General features: G+C 40.8%; 1 protein-coding gene and 1 long non-coding RNA gene across 4 annotated transcripts in view; one reads left to right on the top strand and one right to left on the bottom strand.

Moving 5' to 3' along the window:
- The window catches only part of LOC138923521 (uncharacterized), a 61,952-nt gene extending 43,235 nt beyond the window's left edge, over positions 1–18,717 (top strand). The window contains exons 2-3 of the long non-coding RNA XR_011437217.1: positions 9,067–9,189; positions 16,594–18,717. This is a non-coding gene — a long non-coding RNA (uncharacterized lncRNA). The remainder of the gene's footprint in view (positions 1–9,066; positions 9,190–16,593) is intronic.
- Positions 1–21,440, bottom strand: part of CLNK (cytokine dependent hematopoietic cell linker) — a 154,540-nt gene that overhangs the window by 17,978 nt on the left and 115,122 nt on the right. For all 3 annotated transcript variants that reach the window (XM_001499285.6, XM_070262704.1, XM_070262703.1), the window contains 7 exons: positions 20,151–20,176; positions 19,906–19,925; positions 18,711–18,821; positions 11,923–11,950; positions 8,202–8,220; positions 6,242–6,323; positions 4,418–4,458 (listed from right to left, as the gene is read on the bottom strand). In XM_001499285.6, coding sequence (XP_001499335.3) covers positions 4,418–4,458; positions 6,242–6,323; positions 8,202–8,220; positions 11,923–11,950; positions 18,711–18,821; positions 19,906–19,925; positions 20,151–20,176 — 327 coding nt within the window. The remainder of the gene's footprint in view (positions 1–4,417; positions 4,459–6,241; positions 6,324–8,201; positions 8,221–11,922; positions 11,951–18,710; positions 18,822–19,905; positions 19,926–20,150; positions 20,177–21,440) is intronic.

The following is a 21,440-nucleotide window of genomic DNA, read 5'->3' as shown; positions in this document are numbered from 1 at the left end:
AGTACTGGACAATAATAACATATAAAATGGAAGAAAGGTGGTTAGTGTGAAGAATTATAAGCTATATAGTCCTAATTCACTGTAAAATGTATAACCAAAGTTGTAGTCCTGGTTAGTAGCTTAACAAGAACTTTGAAAAAATGGGATACTTTTGACACAGTACATTTTTGAGGCAAAATGCGAAATAGAACATTAGCAAATATTTACGTGCCATTTATCATAACATTTAGATTATATGTATATTTATTCTGCTTCTCATCATCAAAAAGCCGAATTTCTCTCTAGGTTTAGTAAAAAGAACAAAGGGTACTCCTGAAATATTGAAAGTTCTGTTTTGATGGTTCCAAGGATTGTGGCTTTTAACATTGAGCCTAAGAATGTTTGTTACTGGGAATTATGTGTATCAAAATGTTTGTTGTAGAAAACTGTCAGATCACTTAAAGTTTAAATTACATTCATCATAGTAAGTTAATTTCACCCACCAATTTATGACCTTAAAAATAGGCAAAAGATGCTGAAGATATCTCTCCTTTTAAAATTTTATTTTATGAGTAGAAGAGCTTAATATTCAAACACAGTGCAGAATTCATGCCATCAAACTAAAAGCATTCTAAGTTTTTTGTATTGCTTGGGAAGAGGATATGAACTGTAGAGTCTTAAAATTCAAGCATGCTTTTATTTAAAATGCTCAAGGTAACCAATAGAAGAATGGAACTGGAATGATGACTTCCAAAGGAGAGAGAGAAAGGGGAGTCATGGAGAGATGAATCCAATATAAGGCAGAAAAGAAAAAAAAAAGTCAGTAAAAAAGCAGGCAATAGGAGGCACAAAATAATATAAAAGTGGATCAAAAAATATTAGTAATCACAATAAATATCAAAGGTGTAAACCTGGCATTTAAAAATCAGATGCAGACTGGTTTATGTGCTAATTACACATCTAAAAGGTAATGACACCGAGAGATCACCAGTGAGAGGATGGAACATGGTATACAAGGCTAATCCTAACCAAGAGAAAGCTGAAGGAGCTATCATAATATAGGAAGAATGGTTTTAAAAACTTCATTTTAAATTATAGTGAAGCAACACGTAAGACTTATTATTGAAATAGCCATGCTATCTTTTCAACGTGGATTGAAACAATAAGAACATGCTTGAGAGAAGAAAATAACCATTATCAGCATTTCCTATCACTTAGTTTGTGTGGCGTACATAATAGTGTTCAGCAATTATGAATTTTTCACCATATTGTGGCAACTGATTTATTACATTTCAACTCTGAGTGCCTTGCTGAATATTTAAAAAGTCCTACTTGAAAAAGAGCATTTAGCCTATTCAGAGAATGAGTTAAACAAAACGAAACAGACGAAAAACCAACTTGGCCACACAATTTTCCCCTGAAGTCCCGATTGGATCTTTGTTTAATGAATGAATGAAACTCTGAGCATGTAATCCACTGCAGTATTTAATTGATTTCATTGTAAAATAATGGCAGCTGATCTTTTGAAAGTTTTCTTTACATAGCATGTTGCATTTGGGTTTTATAACCCCATGAAATAGGACTTTCCCACTTGGAGAATGGAGGGTCACATTAATGAAGAGGTGGACCCAGTAAGTGGAGGAACACTGAGGAGGACACTGTGTAGGTGGCCAATAAAATTTGAGGCAGGGCCCCCTGATAAAAAAGGTAACAGTTGTAAAATCATACTGATATCAATAATTACTAACATTTCTAAATTCTTATGTATATAAAACTCTTAACACAGTGCCTGACCCATACTTGCCACTCAATAAATGTTACTGCTAATGTTGTTAGTATTATTAGAGAAACACAGCTCTAGAGCTTTCTTTTGTGACTTATAATAAAAGCATTTTATTTTAAGCAGGTATCCATAAATATTTATTAGCAAATTTTAATTTACCCTCACATACAATTTAAAAAATAATTTTTTTTTAAAAAAAGAGCTATATATTTTAAAGAATATTTATAAAATGCAGATAAAGAAAATAGTGAGCAAAATCTAAAAACAAAGAAGAAAAGAAATCACCCACAATTCCAAACTTAGCAATGTTACTACTATTTTAGAGTATAACCAAACTTTCTGGATCCTCTTCCAATATATCAAAATAATTTTGTTGGGGCCAGCCCAGTGGCATAGTGGTTAAGTTTGGTGTGCTCTGCTTCAGTGGCCCAGGTCAGTGGGTTTGGATCCCAGGCATGGGCCTACACCACTCATCAAGCCATGCTGTGGCAGAGACCCACACACAAAATACGGGAAGATTGGCGTGGATGTTAGCTCAGGGCCAATCTTCCTCAAGCAAAAAGAGGAAGATTGGCAACAGGTGTTAATCAGCAATCAGGATGCTAATATCTACATTGACAGAGAGGTTGATTTCACTGTTCACCATGAAAAGTACTGCCTACACACCTGAGGCCTTCAAATTTAATCCAATCAGCTTTGGAGAGTGCTCTAGACTGAGAGCTCTGTGAGGGCCTGGATTACGTACCTAATTTCCACCAAGTAGAGGGGATGCAGAAATAAATTTTTACCCAATAGAGTGAACATTGGTCAGGAAGTCAATGGAGGAGCATTGCAGGTGCTTAAGCACTGGCTAGTTGAAGGATGAGGTTGTCCCTATTATCTATTCTTAGACCCAGTCCAATTTTGGGTACAAACCATGTGTTTGGTGGATATTTGTTGACAGAAAGAGGAATTAATGGTGTTTGAAGGTGCTGGAGGCCAAAATGTGTTCCCTGTCCATCCCAGGATGTTCCTTTAAGCAACCTGGTTTCCTCTGAGACGAGTAGAGAACAAGCTACAGGATCCACTACAAATGATCTACTCGCAGCCCTGGGTTGCGTGACTAGACGCATGTCTGTGAAGGCCATCTATTCCATTGACAATGCTGCTCCATTCTTTAATTGCTCTTCATTTTTATTTCTCTTTCAAGGTAAGACTCTGGATTCCTCTTTAAACTAAGATTCTGCTTCCCCTCCCTCCAATATATTCTCAAAACCCCCATAAGTAATGCCCTTCCCAGGCTGGTCAGTCCCTGCACCTTCTACCTGGACACCTCAAATCTTTTCATCCTCATACACTGAGGTCTGGCCTCCAGCACCACTGTTCTTGTTTTCTGATTCCCAGGGATTGAGCTCATCCAACGGGATTAACGAATCACAGCCTCCTCAGGCCCCCTTCCTTTAAATAAAGGAGGCCACTCTTGGGAAACTTTTATTAGCCATGTGTACCTCAGCGGAAATGAGTTTTCCAGATTGGTTTTCCAATCTAACACCCAGAAGATATAGAACAGATGAGAAATAAAGACATGATGGAAATAAGAGAGGCAACTCTTGGTCTAACGGGATCACTTGGGTAGGGAATCCCTGGAGAAGGAAAGGGAACGCAGAAAAGAAGGAAGGATATCAAAACGTGTCAGCTGCCTGCTATGTGTCAAGCAGAGTGTTGTGTGTGTGTGTGTTTGTGTGTATTAACCCTGTGAGTTAACATTACTATTTGAATTTTATGCATGCGGGGAGGGTGAAGCTCCAGGAATTAACTTGCTCAAGCTGATCCTATTGTAGGGAGAGAGGCAGAATTAGGACAAAGGTCAGTAGAGCCCTCTGCCTTTCTACTCTGCCCGTGGTGTCTGCTTCCTCCAGCCCTAAACCCTCTCTAATTACTCAACAGAGAGAGAGAGTGCAGGATTAGAACTGAACACAGAATCTCCAAGCATATGGAATAAAGACAGAAAGACAAAAGAACATGACAGATCTATGTCATGATACTAACAATATCAAAATCCATCACCAACAGTAATATTTACATGCTGCTTCAGACATCTTCACAGACATGGTATCCTTTTGATATTTATCTTACAATCAATTAGTAAGAGAGGTCAGTTTTATTTTTGCCATTTCATAGACTTTTCTTAGGACAAATCTATTTTACACCCAATGGATTGGCAAAAACTAAAAGTTTGTCGAAAACAACTGTTGGAGAGGATGGAGAACAAGGGGGACTCATAAACTCTTGGTGAAACCGAACGCTATGTCTCCTTTGGAAAATACATCTAGTACAATTGAAGAAGTCACATCCTAAAATCCAACAATTTCCCTCTTAGAAAGAGAAATTATCATATTATTATGTACATGGGAAGACATCTATAGTATGGTTCAAAACATAATGTCTGTAAGAAGAAAAAACTGGAAACCACCTAAGTGATCATATTTAATGATGGATGAAAATTGTTATATTAACACACTGGAATGCTATTTATCAATGAAAACAAGCTAATGACATTATACACATCAGCTCAGTGACTCTGAGGTCCACAAAGCTAAGCCACAGTGCAGGAATATTGCAGTGTGATGACTTACCTGTGTGTTTTATAACTCTTACATAGTATAGTGTTCTTACCTCTGTTTTGCATACTGTAGTTGTTCACCATGAATGAAGAGCTAAAGGAAATGTTAGAATTGAATTGAAAGAATGTTAGTATTTCTCATGGTGGGTAAAATTCCACTCAGAGGTAAGGTCAATGATAGTGGCCCAAGTCACATTTACAAAGCTCTTAATATTTTACTGGATATGCTAGAAGAATATCTGTTTTGTAAGGCAATAGGAGGCTGGTTCTCTCTCCCCTTTCTCAAGATACACAGGTATTATATATAGAACAAATTGACTGACCTATATAAGTTCTTTCCATATCATTTCAATGAGCCCATACCATAGTTCTTTACTTTTGAAAGCCACAAATTTACGTTTGTCTTGTAACTACAGTCATTATAGAAAATGGTATGTGGCTGGTTGGGGCTCTGTTCTATAGAAATTGTATGCTGATTGAAGGAGAGTCAGCCATGGCAAGGAAGGAGAGTATAGAAATTATTTTATTCCTTCTTGAAATGTGAGCTAGGTGAGAAAACTGTGGATTATTATAAGGAAATTCATAAGGAAAAAGAGAGTATAAAAAATATCATAAAAGACAATCAAAAAACAATATGCAAGTGAGGGAGGGGAAGGGCGTGGGGGATGGAGAGCATTCCCTTGACATACAATGCCTGGCAATGGCAATGAGAGCTGGCATTTACTGGGCACTTGCAACAGGCTTGGCTCTGCTCTCAGTTCCCTGTGAAAGATGAGTGATATAATTACCCAGGATCACATGGTTTGCTACTGATGAACCCAGGCAGTCTCGTTCCAGTGGATCCTTCCTATGCACTGCTCTATTCTGCCACAAACAGGGTATACTCCCTGTAGATATTTATTGAATAAATAAGAGATAACATCTCAACCTTGGGTAGCCACCAGGGAAAGTCGGGATCCATGGGCTGCGATTTTAGAATCAAGTCTTTATGGGCAGCTACTGAAAAGTGCTTGGGCTTTGCAGTTGGACTTGACTTCAATGGTAAAGGACTCAGCATCTCTGGGCCTCATTTATTCCCTCTGGGGAATGGGTCAGAACTATATTCTGGATTCAGTGTGGCTTTAAACTAGAGTCTGAGGGATGAAGAGGAGTTTCAAGTAGGGAGAGGGTAGAGAGAGGGAAATATGAGGAAGCAGCATAGGCAGAGGAACAGCAGGTGCAAATGTCCTGTGTTAACTGACATTGGACAGTAGGAAAGCAGGTAGAGTGTTACGAACCAAGGCTGGAGCTCCTGGCCAGACTGCAGTCATGAGAGCCTTAGAAGAACTAATTTTGGAGGCCCTGGATTTTGTTTTAAGGAAGCTACCACTAATTTACAGTGACCTTGGTCAATGAGTCACCAGCATGATCCTTAGCTTCCTCGACTCTTCAGTTGGGATGTCAGTTGTCACAATAATTTGATCAGGCAAGTATTTAGTCAGATAATGGCATTTTCAACCCCTGGCCATCTATACAGTGCTATTCAAAAGTAACTGTAAGCTTCTGTACGGTCATCAACTGAGACGAGTTAGAGATGGCCAAATTTTCTTCCCAGACTGATTAGCATTCATTCCAGGTAGCCTTATCTAGTTAATATTCAAGTCTTCAAATCTCCCAGACTTCTCTAACACTCAATCACTTATAAAGTGCGGGAAGAACAATGTTATTAGCTTCAATAACAAATGTGATTCACAGGTTTCCCTTGGGCCTCATCATTGGGCTTCTTTATCAAAGGCCAAAGATTTTCCATTTCTCAGGAAGCCTTGGTGAGTCATTATCTGAGACAACACGTGGCCTGACCCCAGGCTGGGACCAACAAGGGATTCCTGGTTCCTTACCTGGCAATGGCAAGAGGAATCTCTTGAGTACTTTGATTTTGTGACAGGTGAAATGATTCGGACTTCACCTGGTGATGAGGAACTGCATAAAGAAGCCATATAGTTTGGTCAGAAAAAGGAAAATGATCGGGGACCGCTAGCAGCCTACTGGAACTACTGTAATTTTCTCCAAGAAATCTCTTATTATTAGGAGTTTCTGTTAGTCATCGGCAGAAACTGTAACCCACGTATTATGCGACAACCCTGGCTCCTGAGAGTGGCTTCTTCCGGAGGCTATAAAAATTGCTCTGAATATTGAATGTTCAATAATATTATCAAGAATATTGAATCTTGAACTCATCATTGAAATTCCCAAAATATAGAATATTACTTTGGAAAGTATTTGGTGTTGGAAGGGCTTGAAGTGGAAGTGGGCTGAAGTTAAATTCTGCGTTCAAATGAAAATTTATATAGAAACATAAAAAGGTTAAACCTAAGATCTATTCTGAGCAATGTTGGGCATGGGGATGCCCAATCCTGGCCCCCACACACCTGAATTCTCTTATCTCTTCTGTGAAGTGCCAAGGATTCTGATGGAGACCATCAGTTCCCACCTGGTTACCACCAGGAATGCATTTTCTCAATTTTTCCCCTTTGATCTTCAAGTTTTGAAAAGTTCTGCCAAACATATGTCCTGGAGTTATTTGGTAATTACATATGCCATTGGTGTTACCACTTTTTATTTCCTTTTCATCATGGATAGATTTTAACCAGCCATCCAGAATTACCAAGGGCACATAATAATACTATGATATGAAGTCCCATAAAACACTCTCCCAGTTGTGTTATGAGTAGTAAAGTTAAGGAAGCATATAGACACTGACACATCTTAATTTTTGTTGTTATTCTGTGCTCTGTCCAAGGTTGATCACAAACTGGATAGCTTTGACCGAAGGACTGTGATTACTTGAAATGTGATTGGAGTCAGTGACTGGTCCACTAGTCACACATCCCATCAAATTGTTTTACGTCATCAACAGTCACCCAGAGCATCTGCCCCTCATGAGCCAAACAATGTCACTTTGTTGTGTTGATAATCATTGACGCTCGATGCAACAACATCTGAACATTTCAGTTAGGATGTTGAGCTTTAGTGTGGAAAAGGGCAGCTTCCTTTAGATTTTAAGTTTATTTAGAATTTCCAACAGACCCCTACTCCTCCATCGGGGACCCCTGGGAATCCATAAACCTAGTTAGACCCCCCTCAAGTCTAACTTCCTCAACATAAAGAAGAGCAGACTTGGGACTCACAAAGGCGATGAAACTTGGCCAAAATCACACAGTGAGTTGGTAGCAGGCCTCTGAAATCCTAAGCCGATGTTGTTTTGTTGAACTATGCCGCCTGTGTCAACTCTTTGGGCCATAGCTCAGGCCCTTCAGCTCTGGACGTAATTCGTCATTCTAAGTGAATAGTGAACAGTATTTCAAGGATGAGCATGGAGGTATTACCTGCTTAGCATCCTGCCAGCTGGTGAGTGAGTGTTGGGTTTCAGGCTTCTACAACAATGGCACCAACAGTGTGCATGTGTGTGTGTGTATCCATGCATGCATGAGGGCACATGTGTATGTGTATGGGTGACATCAAAGATGGAGAGACCAGGAGCTTCTCTGGAGCAGTGGGTCAGCAACATCTTTCCAAAGTGTCAGGGGGTAATGGTGTGCCTCCCTCTTGTCAGTAGCCTGTGGCTGAAGAAAGCCCTCTGGCCTACCTCTAATTTAAATCACCAGGTTAGACTGGAGGACTCTTGAATAGACTATGACGTCCTGGATCCATCTGGATCTTGTCATGCACACACACACGTGACCGTATAGCTCATGCTCTGAAACTATCAATCCTTTTAAAAAATGACCAGCACTATAAATCTGTTAACAGAACTTAACCTAATGACATTAGGATAAGAAAACAAATGTAAACAGTTACCTTTCTCTGTTCCAAGGACCTGTATTAAAAAAAATAATAATAACAATGAATAACTCTTGGTGATAGAGGATTTTACCTTTTATGTTTAACATAAAATATGATTTACATGTATGTTTTAGAGCAGTTGGATAGTAGAGTTTGGGCAAAATTTTTGTTAGTTTAGAATTTTAAAAAAATCTACAAATAATTCTCCAAAAGACTGAGCAAAAATCAAAATTTTATACTCTGTGTGATGTAACTGGCAAGTATACGGTCTGCTGGTGGGACTACCAACTGCGCTGACTCTGTTGGAAAGCAATCTAACCCCAGCTGTCAAGAGCCTTCGAAACACTCTTATTCTTCTCCCAGCAATTCCATCGATGAGGCTCTTCTTCTAAGAAAGCAACCTGACATCTGGACAAGTTCCATGTACAAAGATGTCTAGTATAAAATTACTTATATTGTCAAAACACTGCAAACAATCCACATTCCCATAGTGAGAGCCATTAAATAATTATTGGTGCTATACTCACTTATTGGAATATTACAAATGCATTGTAAATGCTGATGTAGAGTATGGAATAAGACCATTCTATAATTATGTCTCAATGTTCCATTAAAAGTTCAGGATAAAACTGGGTTCATGACATATTTACGTGCAGGTGTGTGTGTGGGTCTATGTGTGTAGAAAAAAGGATTTGAAGAAATATGATAAAATCTTAATAGAGATTGTGTTTAAGTGATGAGGCTATGGTTAATTTTCTTTCTTTATACCTGATCTGAAATTTTTATTTTAAAAAATGAGCATGAAAATATTCACGTTATTCTTTTTAAATACAGCCATTTATCTCCCCAGACATTTCCTTTCTCTTCCTTTCCTTAGCAGTGGTAGAATTCCTGATCATCCTTCATCATGAAAATCTGTGTGCTTATCGGATGCATATCCTTGGGCCCTACTCTACTCTTAAAGAAGCAAAATACCTTACAAGAGGTAAAGTATTTGTTGAAGGTAAGATTACTTCACTTCAAGTAATTTTCCAAAGTCCATTTCATGCATTGCATCAGCCGGGGAGGACCTTGGGTATCATTTAGACCACAGCTTCATAACGTGGGAGACAGAAGAGGTCCTTGGATGGCCTAGCGGGGTCCTTGAAACTTCTGAAATTAAAAACGAATTTTTTTCCTCTGTAAATATGTGCATTTTTTTCTGCTTTATTACACCTTTCATCAAATTTTCGAAGGGGTCTGAGTTCCATGAAAAGTTAAAGCCAGTGGTCTGCAGACGAGGTCCAAAGAGTGGTACATTTCCCCAGATTGCAACAGTTATCTTGTGGCTGAACTGGCCCCGGAGCCGAGGTCTCGTGCCTCACGTTGGCTTCATAGATAAGAAAGCTTTAGCAATACATAGCTTAGAGATGCATTGTACATCTTGTCTGAACCTAGCCAACAGACAAGCCATTTTGTTTCAAAGACCTTGGCATTCCCTAGGGTTCTGCAAAGAAGACATACAGTTTATCGCGGACAGCAAATCAAGGCAAATCTCTAGGCTAAGTAAAAAGGGTAACGCATCCATTCTAACGAGTGGTTTGAAAGTCTTCCCACTGAGTCTTCCCCAGGACTTTGAACTGGCAGTTCAAAGTGCTCAATCAGATGCGGCTGTGGTTCTCAGGCTTGTCCAAGGGAAGGGGAGCAGGGCTGTAAACACGGCACGGAAGCCGTGCGTCTGGCAGAGCAGTTGTTTTATTTAATTGAGACCCAGCCAACTTTTAGCTTGAGGCCTTGGAATTTAAAATCAAATGTAATTAGAAAAGTGGAGTGAAATCTCTCTAGTTTCTTAACGTTATTAGAGAATAAACATATTCAAGTTAAATAGTAATGTCTTCTTTATTATTTTCCACCCTCCCATTCTCCTTTCCACCTTTCCTTTCTTCCTTCTTCTTTTTTTCACTATCTTAGCCTAAAGTTGTCTCTGAATTTTCTAAGGCAGAGAGTCATAGACGTGGGGAGTAGACCCTAACTTTGGGCTTTCTGGGGCTGGTCCTATCTTCTGCCAGCTGTGGGAACTCTGCAAGTCTTGCCACCTCTTTTTCTCTTCAGGTTTTTGGAGAATTAAATGAGATAATGAGTTTCTACTCTCCTTGAAAACTGTAAAGCACTCTGTGAATTTGAGTTGGGGCAGGTAGCACATCATTTCTGCTGGAATGGATTTTGGTCCACAAGATAAAATTGAGCAAGCAATTAACACACACGAGCATGGCATTTGCCTTAGGAGATGGGCTTCGCTGGTAGAGAAATGGCCTTGAGTCTCAGCCCAGACAAACAATGAGGAAGTGTCTTGGCAAAAGATAAGGAGGAAGAATGTGTTTTTCCACTGGGCCTTGTTGTTCTTTAGATGGTATTGACTTCTAGCAGAATGCCAACCAAAGTTGCAAGGAAAATAAACAGTCTTGCATGATCCCTGCTGTCTAAGACTGACCTCCCCTTTTCCTTCTTGCTTGTTTGTGATTGGGGTCCTATTGTTCCTTCAGACTGACAAATGAGTGATGGACTGTACGTCATTTTGAGTGGCAGGCACCTTCTACTTGGGATGCATAACTCCGACCCATGGGAAGAAAGGGGTGGAATCCCTTTAGACGTGTGGGTTCCCCCAGCAGCAGAATACTATCCCCAACTTCCTCCTTCCTGGTGGCACCCAGACAGCCCAACAACTCTCAGAAGAGGGTGAGCAGGATGAAGTCCTGAATGAAACCAGGGCTGGCCCTCTCATTCAGCAGTCGTGTGTTATCCTCCTTGATGTCATTGTCTTATGGATTAGAGGTAATAAATGTCTTGTTTGAGTGACAAGCTAGAAATGTGATTTTTGATTTTAGCATTCTCATAAGGCCAAAAAAGAAAAAAGAAAGAAAAGAAATCAACCATATAGTCTAGAAAGAAGAGCACAGGTAGCTACTAAGACAAGAACCAAATCCCTAGGAGGCCAGTGAGAGTGAGGTGAGGCCACCCGTGTTGTTGGACAGAAACTTTCCATCAGTCCTAGTGGACTCACCATCTTCTTAAGGAATTTCTTCTTTGGGGGCTTACGGAACTAAATACCAACGGGGTCTCTAAGATAGCATCTTACCTGGCTTCCAGGCCATTTATGGAACCTCTCCTTCTCACCTGGTCATTTATGTGCTTACTTTAACTGACTTTGACTTTATCACAACAACTTTGCAGAGCTGAGTGTACTCATCTCTATTTTATGGCTGGGAAAACAGAACTGGGGTGGGCTTGGGGTACTGGGACTTGCCAAAGTTCAAGAAAGTAGTAGGTGGCAGAGCAGGATTCAAACCCAGTCTGTGTGACTCTGTATCTCATGTTTCTTCTACTGTGCAGTCCTGTCTTTCTTGTGAAGGACAAATAGCAAAGTATAATACAATTTCCCCCATTTTATTTCTGTAATGCTGGGGCCTGGAAGCCATCAGTGGAGACTATATCTTTCATGGGATCTGGGCATGCTCTTCTCTTCACTGTACCAGTAAACACTGAATACGCTGGCAAAATAGGACATTGGTTTAAAATCTCCACCCTAACTTGTTTTACTTGACTTTTCTCACTTTTGAGACAGGGATAATACATTTTGAGCATAGCTATTATGATAATTCAGTGTGATAAGTATCTGAAGCAAATAGTATCTTGTCATTGCAGACATTAATGCGCAAAGATTTCCTTCTTTGTTTCCTAGGACAAAATCGCTGCTTACCTCGCTTAAGTTCTTTAAGCTTATCTGTCTGCAAGGCAAAGAAATATGGTGTTACATAAAGTACAATTCATAATGATCAAGATAAAACCATTCTGAGCCCTTAAAAACCTTTGATTACATTTTCATTGCCAGATTAACAGCCCATAGTCCAGGGTGATATTTATTACTGTTCTATAAAGCTAAAGCCAGGTGATTTTTCTCATAATTTTCTAAGCAAAAGAAGAAGTTATGAGCCAATGTAAAAGGTGGTGACAGAAAGGACATGAATAAACTTGCTTCTCATCTTAGGAGAATTTAAATAACATCATTTCTCCCCACATTTGGTTTTCCGTGTCAAGTTTGGTTAGCACAGTCAGAGCTGCTCTTAGTGCCTTGATTTTAAAGCTCTTAGTTTTTTCCTTTGAGGAAGTGTAAAGAGTTTTAAACATGAAGTTGTCAGCTACAGCGGGATCCCAGAAAGGCACGTGTGAGAGAAAGGATGCTGATCATGAAAGGAGATGTGAGACCAAAAAAACATGAAACTGAATGAGAGGGAAAGAATTCAGCATGGAATTTGATAACGTGGACATTGGACAGGTCCCAGAATAAGCTCTAAGCCTTTCGCATACATTGACAGTGAAATTAACCTCTCTAAACCTCATTTTTCTCATCTGCAAAATGGCCTCAAGGGTATTCATCTTAGAGGGTTATTGTGAGTATTGCTAGAGATAAAAATTAAAATGTTGGGCATCTAGTGGACACCATGGTTAGAATGTGGTCAAAGTCAGAGGAGGAGACTACAGAGGGAGTAGAGGTGACAGGCACATTGGTGAGAAGACGAGAACTGAAGAAATGCCGGAAGATTAAGGCTGCGACACCCATCTCAGTTGAAAGCTGTTGACCTAGGTTATAAAGGTCTGTCCATATCAGGTAAGATGATCCCAGAGCACATAGCGCTTGATGACGTATTCTGGTCTCCGACCTCCAAGCAATAGGCAAGTGTGCTGAAGTGCCGCATTTTTTAACTTGTGTCATCAGTTCATCTGAGGCAGTACATCTGTGTCCTGCCTCCCCCTTTGAATGGGGCAAGTGAGAAGATAAAAAGATCTGATTAGAAGTAATAAAATAGAACAGACATCCATAGTATTAATTATTTGGGGGTTAAATTGAGGCTAATCTCAATGTTCTCAAAGTTTGAGAGACTCTGGCATCTTAGGAATACTGAAAGATTGGCCGTGTGGCTTCAATTTAAAATATATAATTGATGTTAGACTTGTGACTTTAAGTTACTAGAGTCAAGCTATGTTCGACTCTTGTTTGTAAAGAGTTCGAATTGTTTGAGAACTTAAATTTTTCCATATTTATACATTTACCTTATTAGATTGACAAGAATTGTTAAAGTTTTGCCTGATAAGACTTTAGACCTTGCCTGCTAGTATTAGAAATACTTAAAAATCAAGCAAGTGAACTGTATCAAGATATTTCAAATGTTTAAGGAGATTTAACTGAGTTTTTCAATAAGGCTTATTGTCTGAGATTCCTTAACCTGTCTAATGTGACGAGCAGAGTGACTGTCTTTCTGTTTAGATAAAATCACTTGATTTATAAGTACAGCAATAACTTTACAGACGGAAATTGGAGGTTCCAGTGAAGCTAGGCATTGCAATTGGTAACTTTAAAAAATTGGGTTTTTAAAGTAATTGTAGGAAATCCTCTCTGGGCACAACAGGCATCTTTTGGCACTGAAATGCCCATGTTGACAAGACTCCATAAGTCAGTTGCTGCCCTCACCTGTGAAACAAAGGCTTCAGGCTTTGGGGGAGGGGGGAAGGGCATCTCTTAAATGAGATTTCTGAAGACAGAGAGACCTGCATAAAGTCACACAATGGCAGAAAAGGGCGGGGACTCTGGCCTCCTCCCCACAGCACCACATTGCCTCTCTGAGAGCATCTTCCAACTCATAAGTTTTCCCAGGTTCTGTTGCTGGAGAAGGCCAGTAAAGCATGGTGATTGACTGCAGAGAATAAGTTTTCCCACATCCCTTCCCGCGCATAATAGGTACTCAGTGTGCATTTGAGGATAATACCTTTTACTATAAAAGTAACCCTTCGTCAGCCTCCCTTAGTTTTTGGCTTAGTTTTAAATGAATTGCATTTGAATCCTTGCTCTGCCATCTATGAGCTCTGTCACTCTCGATAAGTGAAATTCTTTCTCTAGTTTTCCCACCTGTAAAATGGGTAAATCCCGACAGTAATGAAGAGGGTTGATTAAGGTTCTCATGATATAATATATGTGAAAGCTATTTGGAATAAAAGAACACCTTCTACCTGCAGAACACTTCTAATAGTTTTGTTAAGTTAAGCTCTCTGTTCTGAGATAATTGTAGCTCTCATGCAGCTGTAAGAAATATTACAGAGAGATTCCGAGTGCCCTTCACCTGGTTTCCCCCAATGGCAACATCTTGCAAAACTATAATAATAATGATAAAGTTCACACTTTAAAATCAATAATTTCCATTCATAAATGCAAATTTGTATATCTTTGTGATCCATACTTTCTTTTAAAGGATCATGGTTGCTCGATAGCTATAAAGATTTTTTTTTTCACTTTCCAAATCATCACAATATACATTTTTGCCACTGAGACTTCTTGAACTGATGTGGTGCCAGCATCCCTCTTGAAAAGGGAAAACTATACAAGGTAAATAGGTATTTTGTTAGTTAAATATCAGGCCCCTTTATTTAAATTATATTTTGGCTGAATGCAGCACCTTGGGCCTCTGAGTTTGCTGAAGCATAAAGGAATGTGGTGTCTCAAGAGCCTCTCTGCATTTCTGTGTCCTCATCAGTAAATTGGGGATTGTAATCCTGCTTTCCTCACGGAGCTGCTGTGGGTTGAAATGAGTTAATGCGCCCAAAAGACTCCAAAATGGGCCCAGTGAGTCGCTAGAGGTCAGCAAATGTCAATCACTCTTATGATTACTCCGGATGATTTTATTTGGTGCATGTCACATGGTATTAAAATAACAATAGATAAATGGTTGGAAAGTTCTTCCTTTTTAATCTCTTTCTCATTATGTCAAGGAGAGTTGCAGGGTGGAGGTTAGGGCGTCCTTAACACAAGGGAACATTTACTTCTCTTCCCTTTTTAACAGAGAGAAAATTCCCCAGGCTCAAAGCTGGGTCTGAAACTGTCTGTGTTGCAGTTACTTATGGTAATAATATGTTTCCCTTTTAAATAAATTTACTTAAGTAAAAAAAACGAGCTGAGCAAAAAATATTATGTGGATATTGTAAAAATCATAATAATGTTACACAAATGGTTGAGAATGTCCAAATGACATCCCCCAAATATCAAAGTTTTCTTCTAGTTTTGAGTTGTCAAGGAATGATCTAAGTGGCATTTTCCCTAACTGAAGTGCTTTGATTCAGCAATTGTTTTGTAAAGCCAAGACTCAGCTCTAAAAAACGAGAATGGCAGAGCTGGCGGAGACAAACGGGGGCTGAAACACAATAGCAGGAACCACAGCCACCATTCCGGGTGAGCACAGCCAATTGTAAAGGGCTGCAGCTGTCGGCGCCTTCAATTGATGCAGTTGATTGCCAGATGTAAATCACCGCCTCCCCTTAGGGAGGGCAATTCATCTCCCTGGGCCCACGGAGCAGCTATTAGGAAAGGAGCAGGAGCTGTGCTTCGAGCGTTGGCTCAGATCTCCAGTGCTCCTTTTGTTTTCAGAGAAAGTGAATCTAGCCTCGTGTGGTTGTTTACATGTGACTTGTGTCATCAGTACTGGTCATCTGAGTACCTATGTGGGGACCAACTGAAAATGAATTTGAAAGCTCTCTTCCTAAAGCAAAACTCATGGCATTCCCAGGGTCTTGCACAGGCTTTGCATATTCTTGCCACTTTAATACTCACATACAAACCCTATAACTTTGACCATGTCACCTAACTTCTCTGAGTCTTAGTGACCATCTGTGCCCAATGGGTAGGGAAGTGGTTTTACCAGGCACCTACCATATGCCATCCACTGGGCTGGGCACTTTAGCCTTCCAAACCTTAGAAAAACCATACTTTATAGGGCTGCTGGAAGGATTCAATGAGATGAGATGTAATTACCCTCTGGAGGTGTTTGGAGTGAAAAGACCAGCACAGTTCTCATCACATCTAAAAATGATTAAACAAATGTAAACTATAACTACAGAGACCCCAGAGATAGGAAGTGCAAACTTCTTAAGATTCCAACACCGGTAAGGTCGCTGCACAGGAGACTCGTGAGATGCAGACTGCAGAGGGACGCAGCTGGAGGTCACGGCGGCATTATTCTAGCCATGAGAAGTCTGGGCACAGACAGGTAAGGCCTAAGAATCTTCCAGGCTTTAGTGGCAGATCTATTCCTAGAACCTGGATGTCTCTGGGTTCTTAGCCCTGGTAGATTCACCTGGAGAAGCTTTAAAAAATAGTGAGGCCTGGTTCCCACGTCTCAGAGCAATTAAAACAGACACTCGGGAATAGTACTTTCTAAAAAGGTTTCCTAATTCTTTTAATGTAAAGCCAGGATGAGAAACATTGCACTACAATATATAGCCTTGATTTCAAGAAAAAATAGGGTTATGGGTACCTAATTCTGCTGGGGACAGATGGGAGATGCTGTTTAAGTGTTTTTCTCTCTTCTTTCCTGTACTGTGACAGATATTATCCCAGGCACTTGAGAAAAACTGCATACCTCCTCGCTAGAATTCTACCACATGGGGATGGTTATTTTCTTTTTACAAATAAGGAAAGCAGGACTCAGAACTGTTGAAGAGCTTTCCGAAATTATACAGCCGGAAGAGGCTCAGCTGGTAGGCAAACCCACCTCCCCCGGGTCCCAGAATGCTGCTCTTTCCAGCAGGAAGAAACAGAAAGAAGATGAAATCCTCTTTTCTCCATACTAAACAACATCATCACCTTTGATATTTTTTTCATCCTATTTTCTTTCTCCTACTTCTCTGAGTTTTGACCAGTTCTGAACATAACAGACTATTTGATCAGGAGTTTTAGGGATGTTTCGTCTTAGATTTCCGGTTCTGATGACACCACTTTGCGGATTTGACGGCCCGTTACTGGTGTTGCCTCCCAGTCTCTCACTCTTTGAAAAAGAAATCAGGATAGAACACATTTGGTGACTCCTAGTCTGGCTAGAACCCTTTGGAAGCTGCAGGGGGAAATAAAATATTTATCAAACATCTACCATGTGGCAGGCACCATGCCAGGAGGCATGCATACCAAAATGACTGAGTCCCGCCTTCTGGGGTGGAAAAGACAGACTTGTATCCATATATATTATTTGGGGTGGCAAAGGTGCCAAGAGAAAAGAGCTCAAGGTAATGAGTACAATAGGTGTTGGTTGTAAATATGTGCGAGGCTGGCACTGTTAAGCGCTCAACAGGAGTCATCTTATTTAATTCTCATGTTAGTCCATGACTTGGGTGGTAGATGTTACTGTTATCCTCACTTCACTACTGAGAGAACCTTGGGCTCAGAGAAGGTTAGCAATTGGCCTTAAGGGAGAATTTTTCAACCTTTGCACGATTGACCTCTTAAGCCTCATTGTTCTTTGTGCTGGGGGCTGTCCTGTGCATTGTAGGATTTTAGCAGCATCCCTGGCCTCAGCCCACTAGATGCCAGAAGAATACCCCCGACCCAAGTTGTCACAACCAAAAATGTCTGCCCTCAGGGGAGTTAGCAGTATCTGGAAAGTCACCCCCAGTTGAGAACCCCTGCCCCAAATCTGCCAGTTCACAAGAAGGAGAACCTAAATTTCAAACCGGGCAGTTTGCATGGAGACATGAGAACTCCCGCCGCTTCCCACACTGCTACGCCAGTTGAGAAGGGCCCAGGAGGAAGGCAATCGCATAAGGGAGGAGACAAGGGGGCTGCTGCATGGAGGATGTATGTTTGTGTGGGGCTGTGAAGGACCAAAAGACGAAGAGACTTTCACCAACAAATGAAGAGGGGGAAATGGCATTTCAGGCTTTTTAACATCCCCCATCAGAACCAGTGATGAATGGGTTTCCATAAAAGCTCAAAATGTACATGATATTTTGAATTTCTGTATTGGTGAGAAATGCTTACTAATGAAATCATGCCTGGTGCCCCAACCTGCTGAATCAAGCTTGCAGTAAGAAAGCATCATTCATTCTGAGCAGGAACAAGAGGAAAACCCTAATCTCTGTTCCGACTTCTAAAATAAGGTAATTTGGGAAATTCAAACTCTCTTGGAGAAAAAATATGCCCATTTGCATTTGTCACATTTTGTGATTGGAACTGGCTGTCAAATGCCCCACCCATTTGGGGGTGGGGCTCTGTCATCAGCACTTAATACCAGAAGGTTGGTTTTTAATATTTATTTGTCAAAAAGGCAATCATGTATTTGACAAATGGGTTTTCACGCACCGTTATACTCCTGCAGCCTGAGTGATGGGAAGCTGGGGGCCGCTATCAGTCCTGGAATAGTCTGAACCCCCCTTTCAGTTTTTCCATAAAAAGTCCTGATCTGTTCAGACATTTAACATTTTCTTTAACAAGTAATTCAGACCTCAAGTGAACCATTCTTTCAATAGCTCATTTTATTACAAAGAAGCTGTGTTTGCTGTAAAGAATCAAACTCCAGGTTTCTAAGACTGATTTCCCTGGATGTATAATTGGCTCCTCCCCACGCCGCTAGGGAGCCTTTCAGAGAGGTGAGTAGTTTGGTTGTCCTTGCCACCGTCCCCGCCCAGCACTCTCCCTGGTCATTGCACCAGCAGCAACAACGAGTCTCTCACCTGGGCTGTCTCTTGGCTTCAGGGAAGGTGTGCCTCTGAGGGAAGGCTGACCTGCTGCTCTCCGGCTCGGGGGGCAGGGGCTGGTACTTCTTGGGAAGGGTGATGGGCGGCCTGTGTGAAGAGTCAGTGGGGCCTGAGAAGGTGTGTGGTGCAGTTGGCTCCTCAGACCCAGCCTTCACACAGCCCTGCCCTCAGCGCCCCAGCTTTGGGTTGGAAATGTTAGTTTCCCTATGCTCACTGCTTCACAGGGCAGCCCGATCCATTTCAGGCAGCTTCGAATGTCAGAATAGTCACCGTCCTAACCAGCCTAGGTCTACCTCCCTGCAACGTGTTCTTTGGTTGGGTTCTGTTTTCTAAAGAGTGTGATGTAATTTTTTACAGGGTGACCTAGTTTTCTCAAATGCCACCTGTTCGAGTTTTAGGAGGCCTGAAAAAAAATATACGGGGATAGCCTTCATTTACCCCAGACCCGAAGACCTGAGTTTTTTTAAATCGCCCCCAAAATAGGAAAATGTTTGAAAGTCAATGAATGCCTCACTCGCCCATTTATTCACTCACTCACTCACTCAACTGTAAAGTGTATTAGGCACTGTTGGTAGATGCTGGAGTGCAGAGAGGAAAAACACACAGTCCTTGGCTGGAGTTGCTCCCCTCTAGGAGGGCAGAGAGAGGAGTGATGAGAAGATTAGCAGCAAGGGTAATAAGTACTGTGATGGAGGCGCTCATGGGGCCCATGGAGAACAGCAGAGTGGCCTACTCACTCAGAGCCTAAGAAATCAGTCTGTTGCTCTCACCTCCATGTCTGTATATATATATAACAATATTTGTATTTACTTATGTGCTACATATAGAAATACATGTACTTATATAAATATATACTTATATATGGCAAGTTCCTGAAGACATTTCCCAGTGCCAGTACTGTCTGGCAGATTTCTGTACTAATAGGAGGGAGAGAAACAGGAAGGGATGGGAAGCAGTGCTTTCATCAAGAGATGACGAGGGAAGGTATATTGAATAGACGACTGTGAATGAATGATTAAATGCTCGTTTAATCTTGTTCACTGGCCGGCTCATATTAGTTTTTCAGTGTCAAATGTTCACTTTTCTCCTTTTCAAATTCTGGAAATTTTCAAACTCTGAAACTAATCATTTAAGTATATAGCAAAACAAGATTCTATTTTCAGGGTCTTACCGAGGAGGTGGTAACGGAGTCTGCAGAAGGAAAGAGAATTAGAAATTCAGTTTATTGTTCCTTCAGCAGAGCTAATGGCTAACAATATTTTGGTTTACAAATAGAAATTACAAATCCCAACCAAACTTCTAGGATATATTTTTCAAGTGATATATATTTTTCAAGTGATATCTTCACATTGTCAACATTCCTATGCTTCTAAAATAGACAGTGGGGAACAAATGCATTTTCATGACTTTTCTTACCTTGTTTCCCTTTGTGGGTTTGTTTCCTAAAACATAAGAGGTAGTGCGGTGAGTTTATGGAAAGTGTCATCAAGCTATTTTTACATATATTTAAACGTAAATCATTCCCATTTTAATAATCTAGATGATGATGTCGATGAACATTTGTTGAGATCTTATTAGCTAGCCAGCACCATGCTAAATACTTTAGTTCTGCGATCTCCTTCAACCTCGCCTTTGTTCGGTAATGAAGAAACTGAGGCGGGGGGGAGTTAAGCATCTCACCTCCTGTCACCCAGATAGTAAGTGATTGAACGAAGATTGCATTGCAATGGTGTGACGCCTGTGGTCCCCTCTTAACCACTGTTTCCTAATTAGAATTAGCATCCTTTAATAGTCATCTCATTAATTCAAGTTCCTGCCTAACACCTTCATTGGACATTTCCAAGCAGAGGAAAATAGCATCAGAGAACTTTCTAGATTGAAGGGCTTTTGAAGACCCCTAAATCCAATTCCTTTGTTTTATGGTTGACAAAATGAAAGACAAACTAGGTAGGACAATTGCTCGAGACCACCCAACCCTAGAAAAGCCTGAATGAAGCCAGGAAAAGATTTTCCTGACTTTCTATGTAGTTTTATTTCCACAATGCAATTCAACTCAAAGACAATGATTGAGCTGCTACTCTGAGCTAAGCATAAGAGTACCAGGCACTGGGGATAAAAAGACAAATATGACATGATCCTTCCCCTGAAGGTGGTCACGGTTCTGTTTACAGGCCACGTTCTATGTTCTGGGGGATGCAATGGGGAAGGTGAGAGACACTGCCCTTGTCGCCATATGGTTTATACTGAAGAGGGTAGTCATGCATTGAAAACATTAAAAAGGTGATGAGAATTTCAAGGAGAAAAGGGCAAGGTATTAAAGGAACATGTAGGAGACTTAAGTTAATCTGGGATGTCGGAAAAAGCCCCCTTGAGAAAGCAGTGTTTACTTATCTGTAAAAATGGGTGCAATGTAAAAATGCTGTTCTGTCCGGCTGCGGGAGGAGCCATGCCACTCGGTCTCCTCTGATGGGAGATTTAGCCCTCAAGGGAGAGCTGGCTGGGTGGGTCGCTTCCTCATTTGTGAGACAATGAGGTTGGACTAGATCAATGGGCTTTAACGATGCTCTGACGAGCTCCCCTGGGCTCCTCCGCTTTGATCTGCTTCCCACTGGGTCTCCTCTAAGATTTCTTTTGATGAAAGGTCCAGCTGGCCCAAAACAACACAACACAACACACACGGGTCTGGATGATTTTACTGTTTCATCC

The sequence above is a fragment of the Equus caballus genome, chromosome 3, assembly GCF_041296265.1.
Source record: "Equus caballus isolate H_3958 breed thoroughbred chromosome 3, TB-T2T, whole genome shotgun sequence".
Lineage (NCBI taxonomy): Eukaryota > Metazoa > Chordata > Mammalia > Perissodactyla > Equidae > Equus > Equus caballus.
This window is presented reverse-complemented; position numbering and strand designations above follow the sequence as displayed.